At 43.8% G+C, this 10,650-nt stretch overlaps 1 protein-coding gene across 1 annotated transcript in view; it reads left to right on the forward strand.

Annotated features, from left to right (window-relative positions):
* Positions 1-9,582: 9,582 nt before the first annotated feature.
* LOC112074627 (interleukin-1 receptor accessory protein-like 1-A) overlaps positions 9,583-10,650 on the forward strand; it is a gene marked incomplete at its 5' end in the record, with an annotated part of 22,105 nt that continues 21,037 nt past the window's right edge. The window contains one exon of the mRNA XM_070440598.1: positions 9,583-9,868. Within this exon, the coding sequence (XP_070296699.1) occupies positions 9,583-9,868 (286 nt within the window). The remainder of the gene's footprint in view (positions 9,869-10,650) is intronic.

Below are 10,650 nucleotides of genomic sequence, written 5' to 3' on the forward strand. Positions count from 1 at the left end.
TTTTTTTTTTTTTTTTTTTTACATGAGAGAGATTTCTAATTTGTATTTTATATAATTTTTGATGTCATATGAGGTGTATCTTGATTTTAGGTATTTCTCTATATTCTCATGTTTCTGTCTGATATAGATTTTGGTTAGAATAGTATTATATGTAAATAATCGTTTAGACTGCTCTCATATAGCTGGTGCAGTCTCTTTTTGGTGAGCTCATATGTTCAAACACCTGAAGGTACCAGTTCATCCGGCACAAATAATAGTCTGCAAGTATAAACACCATGGGACCACGCAGCCATCATTCCCCCTCATGAAGGAGACCCTTCTGTCTCCTGGAGATGAACTACTTTGGGTGTGAAAAGTGAAAATCAATCCACAGAACAACAGCAAAGGACCTTGTGAAGATGCTTGAGGAAACAGGTACAAAAGTATCTATATCCACAGTAAAACCGAGTTCTACATACAAATAAATCTGAAAGGCCGCTCAGCAAGGAAGAAGCCAGCTGGCTCAAAACCTGCGGTTTCTAACTGCACATGGGTTACGTTTTCTAACTGCACATGGGTTACGGTTTCTAATTGCACATGGGTTACGGTTTCCTAACTGACATGGGTTACGGTTTCTAACTGTACCATGGGTTACGGTTTCTAATGTACTGGGTTACGTTTTAACTGTACATGGGTTACGGTTTCTCATGTACATGGGTTAACGGTTTCTACTGTACATGGGTTCCGGTTTCTAACTGTACATGGTTACGGTTTCTAACTGTACATGGGTTACGGTTCTACTGTAAGTGGTTACGGTTTCTAACAGTAACATGGGTTACGCGGTTTCTAACTGCACATGGGTTACGGTTTTAACTGTACATGGTTACGGTTTCTATTGCACATGGGTTCGGTTCTAACTGTACATGGAGACAAGATTGTACTTTTTGAAGAAATGTCCTCTGGTCTGATGAAACAAAAATAGAACTGTTTGCCATAACACCATCGTTATGTTTGGAGGATAAAGGGAGGCTTGCATGCAAAGAACACCATCCAAACCGTGAAGCACGGGCTGGCAGCATCATGTTGTGGGGGTGCTTTGCTGCAGGAGGCACTGGTGCACTTCAACAAATAGATGGCATCATGAGGCAGGAAAAAGGGTGTAGCTGAGAGACAGTGAGATGTAGGTCTGGGCTACAGTATTCCTCTTCCTACAGGACAACACATAGCTGTCTGTGTTGTGAGTGTGTCTGTGTGTGTGGTGTGGGGGGGGGGGGGGGGGGGGGGGGGGGGGGGGGGGGGGGTGTACACAGCTTAAAAGAATGGTGTTGAAGTTTATAGTACTTTATTGTATATAAATTTTGAAATAATTACACATTATTTTCTATGGCTCTTGTGTTATGAATATGAATAATGATAGGATGGGTAGAGAGATGGGGAGGGCGGCAGTAGATTACAAGAATGGTGTATGAAGTTAATAGTACTTTTATTGTATATAAAGTGTTGAATATAATTACACATTATTTTCTATGGCTCTTGTGTATAGATATGAATTACATGAGAGATGGGTAAGAGATGGGAGGGTGGCGTAGAAAGGGAGAGGGAGAGAGAGGTGAGGTGGAGAATGATGTAATTATCCTTAATGGTTAGAAAGTAGTGAATTAATAACGCTTGAGCTGCTCCTCTGATTAACATATTGATATGAATGTTCGAGAGCAAGAGGGAGAGAGACTGGAGAGAGAGAGGAGAGAGAGAGAGCGAGAGGAAGAGGAGGAGAGGCCTTCATTAAACAATGAGTAATCAGTCTAATGTCAATACAAGGAAAGCAGATGTATTATTTCTGTCAGTTCAGTACTTCTGCAGAGGCAACAACTCTAAAAATTAATGCTCTGTACCACCCTGAATGTTGCTCCGTACCACCAACTGAATGTTTACTGCTGTACCACAACTGAATGTTATCTGTACCACCAACTGAATGTTACTATGTACACCAACTGAATGTTACTATGTACCAACAACTGAATGTTACTCTGTACCAAACTGAATGTTAGTTCTGTACCACAACTGAATGTTACTCGTACCACCAACTAATGTTAGTCTGTACCACCAACTGAATGTTTAGTCTGTACCACCAACTGAATGTTACTCTGTACACCATGAATGTTCACTCTGTACACCCCTGAATGTTAGTCTGTACCACCAACTGAATGTTACTGCTGTACCACACCAACTGAATGTTACTCTTCTGTACACCAACTGAATGTTACTATGTATCACCAACTGAATGTTACTCTGTACCACCAACTGAATGCTTAGTCTGTACCACCAAATGAATGTTACTCTGTACCACAACTGAATGTTACTTCTGTACACCAAACTGAATGTTACTATGTATCACCCAACTGAATGTTAGTCTGTACCACCAACTGGAATGTTACTCTCTGTACCACCAACTGAATGTACTCTGTACCACCAACTGATATGTTACTCTGTACCACCCAACTGAATGTTAGTCTTGTACACCATGAATGTTACTCTGTACCACCAACGAATGTTACTCTGTACCACTAACTGAATGTTACTATGTACACCAACTGAATGTTACTCTGTACCACAACTGAATGTTACTCTGTACCAAACTGAATGTTACATGTACCACTAACGAATGTTACTTTACCACAACTGACATGTTACTCTGTACACCAACTGAAGTTGCTCTGCCGGAGGACCCTGAAGTACCCCTCATGTGCATTGGCTCATGATTCTTCTCTAGTACCCCCTGTGGATAGGCCAGTACCCCAGGGTCCTATACGCCCTGTGATAGGCCATACCCCCCATGTTCTAGTACCCCTGTGGATAGCCAGTACCCCACATGTTCTAGTACCCCTGTGGATAGGCCCAGTCCCCGTACATGTTCAGTACCCCTGTGGATAGGCCCAGTACCCCACATGTTTAGTACCCCCTGTGGATAGGCCCAGTACCCCATGTTCTCGTACCCCTGTGGATAGCCCAGTACCCCACATGTCTAGTACCCCTGTGGATAGGCCAGTACCCACATGTTCTAGTACCCCCTGGTGGATAGGCCCAGTACCCCCACATGTTCTAGTACCCCTGTGGATAGGCCCAGTACCCCACATTTCTAGTATCCTGTGGATAGGCCCAGTACCCCACTGTCTAGTCCCCGTGGATAGGCCAGTACCCCACATGTCTAGTACCCCCTGTGGATAGGCCCAGTCCCACATGTTCAGTACCCCTGTGATAGGCCCAGTACCCCCACAAGTCCTAGTACCCCCTGTGGATAGGCCAGTACCCCATGTCCTAGTACCCTCCCCTGTGGATAGGCCCAGTACCCACAGTGTCTAGTACCCCTGTGGATAGGCCAGTACCCCACATGTCCTAGTACCCCATGTGGATAGGCCAGTACCCCACATGTTCTCGTATCCCTGTGGATAGGCCCAGTACCCCACATGTTCTAGTACCCCCTGTGGATAGGCAGTAACCACTGTTAGTACCCCTGTGGTAGCCAGTAGCCACATGTTCGTACCCCCTGTGGATAGGCCCCAGTACCCCCACATGTTCTATACCCCTGTGGATAGGCCCAGTACCCCCACATGTTCTAGTACCCCCTGTGATAGGCCCAGTACCCCCACAGTTTCTAGTACCCCCTGTGGATAGGACGCCCAGTACCGCCACATGTTCTAGTACCACCCTGTGGATAGGCCCAGTACCCCCAGGTGTCCTAGTAAGCTGGCTGGTTGGGAACCACTGCTCTTGTCTTCTGGATTAATCAAAAGGTGGCCAATTCAATGCCTGGAATGTAATGACATTTTATAATGATACTGACAATATCTGTCTGTTTCTGAAGCAATCCCATTGATCTCCTAGGTATCAGAAATGCCTCTGTGGTTGCATAAAATGATGATTCTGCAGAAGCTGTGTGTGTGTATATGTGTGTGTGTTGTGTGTGGTGTGTGTGTGTGTGTGTGTGTGTGTGTGTGTGTGTGTGTGTGTGTGTGTGTGTGTGTTGTGTGTTTGTGTGTGTGTGTGTGTGTGTGTGTGTGTGTGTGTGTGTGTGTGTGTGTGTGTGTGTGTGTGTGTGTGTGTGTTTGCGTGCGTGCGTGCGTGCGGTGTGGTTGTGTGGTCATCACAACATCACACGCTGTCAACAGTAAGGAGCCTGTTGATAATTAAGGCTGCTAATTAGACAGAATCCCACAAGTTCATGTATTATGCTCTCTCTCTCTCTCTCTCTCTCTCTCTCTCCTCTCTCTCTCTCTCCTCTCTCTCTCTTCTCTCTCTCTTCTCTCTCTCTTTCTCTCTCTCTCTCATCTCTCTCTCACTCTCTCATCTCTCTCTATCTCTCTATCTCTCTCTCACACACACAGGCCTACTGCTAATTAAGAGGAATAATTAGGCAGACACCACACACACACACACACACCACACACACACACACACACACACACCACATACACACCACACACATCACACATCACACAACACACACCACACACACTCAGTATACACAACACACACACAACTCCGGCTCTGGTTAATAGGGGCATTATTCAAGTGTAGTTGTCCCTGTGAGTGTTCTGTAGTCACTCAGACAGGCACACATCAGGTTGTACTTACTGTATCACTTCCCCACACACAACACAACACACACACTTACCCCCCCCCACCCACCCAACAACCACAACACACACAACACAGTGCACAATCACTGTAAACAAGTTACGCCTAATTAGTCCTAGACTGATTGCTGGCCGTGGGTTAACCTTTCTGTCACCATGGGAGCAGAAGACAAGAGATCACCAAATGTTTAACTCAACAAAGATCCTCCCCCTCAGTCCTGCTGGGTCAATACCCTACCCTTTATCCAGACATGAAACTGAAAGTTAACCTTGAAGGGCCTAAAGCACCTTTAAAAACCCCTAAGTAACATCATTAAAAAATCCCCATCAAAATCTGTCAATTAAGCTAGATATCTTTTTTTTGCATTGGATGCGTCTCAGTCCATCGCATCCGCCAATTGTTGCATTTCCGCATCTGCAGTGAAGGTGTTTGTCAGACCATGAGACATCCTGACAATCCCACAAGTGTCACGGGACTCATCTGAAGGTAACCGGTACCGGTTTAAAATAATTAATGTAAGTTTGAAGGTAGTTTTGTGCCTGCCCAAAAAGTGGTTAAATATGTGTAAAAAATATGAAATAAAATATTTCCTGAGCTACTTATATCTCCTAGAAATAGAACAAACACTGTGTCATTCAAAGCGTTTCTATGGCCTTTAGTAGTAAAGGACAAATTCAATATTTGATCAAAACTTTTTCTTATAGATTTCATCCATGCTAGCAATGTCAGCCTCAAACTGCACTAAATATCTCCAGCTAAAGAGCTAGCTAGAGTTAACATTCAACATGATTCTACCCTGCCAAGATGCTAACACCATTAGCCTCATAACCTGCTAGCATAGTGTTACGACGATAGCCTTAGTAACCACCATTGACACCATTGTAGCAACTTCTAACAAATGAAAAAGTGATGACTTAACATCCCATCCCAGAAAGATGACATTGAGCTAATGGGGATCCAAATAGGGGATAAAGAATGAACTTTCTTCCCCTCTGGATGAGTCAACGAGTCACTGAGTGTACGACTGTTTTCCTCTCTGAAGGAGTCACTGAGTGTATGACTGTTTTCCCCTCTTGGATGAGTCACTGAGTGTATGCCTGTTTTCCCCTCTGAAGGAGTCACTGAAGTGTATGACTGTTTTCCCCTCTTGGATGAGTCACTGAGTGTATGACTGTTTTCCCTCTTGGATCGAGTCAACTGAAGGAGTCATGAGTGTATGCCTGTTTTCCCCTTGAAGGAGTCACTGAGTATATGACTGTTTTCCCCTCTTGGATGAGTCACTGAGTGTATGACTGGTTTCCCTCTTGGATGAGTCACTGAGTGTATGCCTGTTTCCCTCTGAAGGAGTCACTGAGTGTATGACTGTTTTTCTCTCTGAAGGAGTCACTGAGTGTATGACTGTTTTCCCTCTGGATGAGTCACTGAGTGTATGCCTGTTTTCCCCTCTGAAGGAGTCACTGAGTGTATGACTGTTTTCCCCTCTTGGATGAGTCACTGAGTGTATGACTGTTTTCCCTCTGAAGGAGTCACTGAGTGTATGACTGTTTTCCCTCTTGGATGAGTCACTGAGTGTATATGCCTGTTTTCCCCTCGAAGGAGTCACTGAGTGTATGACTGTTTTCCCTCTTGGATGAGTCCACTGAGTGTATGACTGTTTTCCCCTCTCGGATGAGTCACTGAAGGAGTCACTGAGTGTATGCTGTTTTCCCCTCTGAAGGAGTCACTGAGTGTATGACTGTTTTCCCCTCTTGGATGAGTCACTGAGTGTATGCCTGTTTTCCCCTCTGAAGGAGTCACTGAGTGTGTTGCTGTTTCCCCTCTGAAGGAGTCACTGAGTGTATGCCTGTTTTCCCCTCTTGGATGAGTCACTGAGTGTATGACTGTTTTCCCCTCTGAAGGAGTCACTGAGTGTATGACTGTTTTCCTCTCTGAAGGAGTCACTGAGTGTATGCCTGTTTTCCCCTCTGGATGAGTCACTGAGTGTATGCCTGTTTTCCCCTCTGAAGGAGTCACTGAGTGTATGACTGTTTTCCCCTCTTGGATGAGTCACTGAGTGTATGCCTGTTTTTCCTCTCTTAAGGAGTCACTGAGTGTATGACTGTTTTCCCCTCTTGGATGAGTCACTGAGTGTATGACTGTTTTCCCCTCTTGGATGAGTCACTGAGTGTATGACTGCATTCCCCTCTGAAGGAGTCACTGAGTGTATGACTGTTTTCCCCTCTTGGATGAGTCACTGAGTGTATGCCTGTTTTCCCTCTGAAGGAGCCACTGAGTGTATGACTGTTTTCCCCTCTGGATGAGTACATGAGTGTATGCCTGTTTTCCCCCTCGAAGGAGTCACTGAGTGTATGCTTGTTTTCCCTCTGAAGGAGTCACTGAGTGTATGCCTGTTTTCCTCTCTGAAGGAGTCACTGAGTGTATGACTGTTTTCCCCTCTTGGATGAGTCCATGAGTGTATGACTGTTTTCCCCCTTGGATGAGTCACTGAGTGTATGCCTGTTTTCCTCTCTGAAGGAGTCACTGAGTGTATGACTGTTTTCCCCTCTTGGATGAGTCACTGAGTGTATGACTGTTTTCCCCTCTTGGATGAGTCACTGAGTGTATACCTGTTTTCCTCTCTGGCTGAGCCACTGTGTATAATTGTTTTCCTCTCTGGCTGAGCCACTGTGAATAACTGTTTTCCTCTCTGGCTGAGCCACTGTGTATAACTGTTTTCCTCTCTGGCTGAGCCACTGTGTATAACTGTTTTCCTCTCTGGCTGAGCCACTGTGTATAATTGTTTTCCTCTCTGGCTGAGCCACTGTGTATAACTGTTTTCCTCTCTGGCTGAGCCACTGTGTATAACTGTTTTCCTCTCTGGCTGAGCCACTGGTATAACTGTTTTCCTCTCTGGCTGAGCACTGTGTATAACTGTTTTCCTCTCTGGCTGAGCCACTGTGTATAACTGTTTTCCTCTCTGGCTGTGTCACTGTGTATAACTGTTTTCCTCTCTGGCTGAGCCACTGTGTATAACTGTTTCCTCTCTGGCTGAGCCACTGTGTATAACTGTTTTCCTCTCTGGCTGTGTCACTGTGTATAACTGTTTTCCTCTCTGGCTGAGCCACTGTGTATAACTGTTTTCCTCTCTGGCTGTGTCATGTGTATAACTGTTTCCTTCTGGCTGAGCCACTGTGTATAATGTTTTCCTCTCTGGCTGTTCACTGAGTGTATGACCAGTTTTCCCCTTGTCGGAGTCACTGAGTCACTGAGTGTATGACAGCACACACACACAAACCTACCATTGATGAAATGTGTACCAGATGTAGAATTATCTTGCTCAGTGCACAGTATGGGTAGTGTGTTTCTGACATTTTGTTTCCATGGTTACTGAGTAAGGAGGAGGGAACTAATGATGGCAGGGTATAAGAAACATGTTTAACTTCTTATGGCTGCAGGGGCAGTATTGAGTAGCTTGGATGAAAGGTGCACAGAGGTGCCCATAGTAAACTGCCTGCTCCTCAGTCCCAGTTGCTAATATATGCATGTATTATTCGTATTGGATAGAAAACACTCTGAAGTTTCTAAAACTGTTTGAATGATGTCTGTGAGTATAACAGAACTCATATTGCAGGCAAAAAAAATCCAAACAGGAAGTGGGAATTCTGAGTTTGGTAGATTTTCAACACAGCCTCTATTGAACAAACAGTGGGATATGGATGAGTTTGCACTTCCTACGGCTTCCACTGGATTGTCAACAGTCTGTAGAACCTTGTCTGATGCCTCTACTGTGTTGTGGGCCGAAGGAGACAGGAAATAGTCAGGTCTACCATGACCTGGCCATGCTCTGACCATGCTCGTTCACATGAGAGGAGAAGTCAATGTAAATTCTCCGGTTGGAAACGTTATTCAAGATTTATGTTAAAAACATTCTAAAGATTGATTCAATACATCGTTTGACATGTTTCTACTGAATGGTTACGGAACTTTTGGACATTTCGTCTGCTTTTAGTGAACGCGCTTCCTGAGATTGGATTTGTTTACCAAACAGCTAACAAAATAGCTACTTGGACATAAATGATAGACATTAACCCGGAGAAAACAACATTTCTTGTGGAAGTCGGAGTCCTGGGAGTGCATTCTGACGAAGATCATCAACGGGTAAGTGAAGATTTATAATGCTTTTTATGAGATTGTTGACTGCACAATATGGCGGGTAACTGTATGGCTTGCTTGTGTGGCTGAACGCTGTTTTCAGATTATTGAATATTGTGTTTTGCCAATAAAGCTTTTTGAAAATCTGACACACGCGGTTGCATTAAGAAAAGTGTATCTTTAATTCTATGTAAAACATGTATCTTTCATAAAGTTTATGATGAGTATTTAATGTTATTTGACGTGGTTCTCTGCAATTTCTCCGGATATTTTGGAGGCATTTCTGAAACATGGCGCCAATGTAAACTGAGGTTTTTGGATATAATATGAACTTTATACGAACAAAACATATATGTATTGTGTAACATGAAGTTCTATGAGTTTCATCTGATGAAGATCATCAAAAGGTTAGTGATTCATTCGATCTCTATTTCTGCTTTTTGTGAATCCTGTCTTGGCTGGAAAAATGACTGTGTTGTCTGTATTTTGCGTGACCTAACATAATCGTATTGTGGTGCTTTCGCTGAAAAGCACTATTGAAATCGAGACACTTGGTGGGATTAACAACAAGATTACCATTTAAAATGGTATAAAGAATACATGTATGTTTGAGGAATTTTTATTATGAGATTTCTGTTGTTTGAATTTGGCGCCCTGCACTTTCACTGGCTGTTGTCATGTCATCCCGTTAACGGATTGCAGCCTTAAGAAGTTTTAACTCTGTCTATTCACCATACCACCCCCCCCAATAGTTGACGGTTGTACGGACTGGTCAATAGAATATAATCACATCCTAATTGTCTCTATCTCTCTCTGTCTYTCTTTTTCCTTCCATAGTTGACGGCTGTACGGACTGGTCGGTGGACTACCTGAAGTACCGTGTGTTGAAGGGGGAGCCGGTGAGGCTGAAGTGTGCCCTGTTCTACGGCTACATCAGAGCCAACTACAGCCAGGCTCAGAGCGTCGGCCTCAGCCTCATGTGGTACCGCAGCTCTGGCCTGGGCCACGGAGACTTTGAGGAGCCCATCTCCTTCAACGGCGTGCACATGAGCAAGGAGGAGGACGCCATCTGGTTCAGACCGGCCGACCTGCAGGACGTGGGCCTCTACTCCTGTGTGCTACGGTAAGACAGGAGGGACATAGTCTACTCTAGTCTACTCCTGTGTGCTACGGTAAGACAGGAGGGACATAGTCTACTCTAGTCTACTCCTGTGTKCTACRGTAAGACCTAAGAGACAGTAGGAATATTAGAAATAAAGTAAGACATTAGAGACAGTAGGGATAGTAGAGATACAGTAAGACATTAGAGACAGTAGTGATACTATAGATACAGTAAGGACATTAGAGACAGTAGTGATACTAGAGATACAGTAAGAGAGAGACAGTAGTGATACTATAGATACAGTAAGACATTAGAGACAGTAGTGATACTATAGATACCGTAAGACATTAGAGACAGTAGTGATACTATAGATACAGTAAGACATTAGAGACAGTAGTGATACTAGAGATACAGTAAGACATTATTAGAGACAGTAGTGTACTAGAATACAAGTAAAGAGAGACAGTAGTGATACATAGATACAGTAAGACATTAGAGACAGTAGGAGATAGTAGAGATACAGTAAAGACATTAGAGACAGTAGTGATACTATAGTATACAGTAAGACATTAGAGACAGTAGTGATACTATAGATACAGTAAGAACATTAAGAGACAGTAGTGATACTAAGATACAGTAAAGAAGAGACAGTAGTGATACTGTAGATACAGTAAGACATTAGAGAGAGTAGTGATACTATAGATACAGTAAGCCATTAGAGAATAAGTAGTGATACTATAGGATACAGTAAGACATTAATTCATCTATAAGGAGTTATCTTCAGGACACAAAACGCGGGACAA

Source organism: Salvelinus sp. IW2-2015, unplaced genomic scaffold (genome assembly GCF_002910315.2).
Source record: "Salvelinus sp. IW2-2015 unplaced genomic scaffold, ASM291031v2 Un_scaffold2727, whole genome shotgun sequence".
NCBI classification, from domain to species: domain Eukaryota; kingdom Metazoa; phylum Chordata; class Actinopteri; order Salmoniformes; family Salmonidae; genus Salvelinus; species Salvelinus sp. IW2-2015.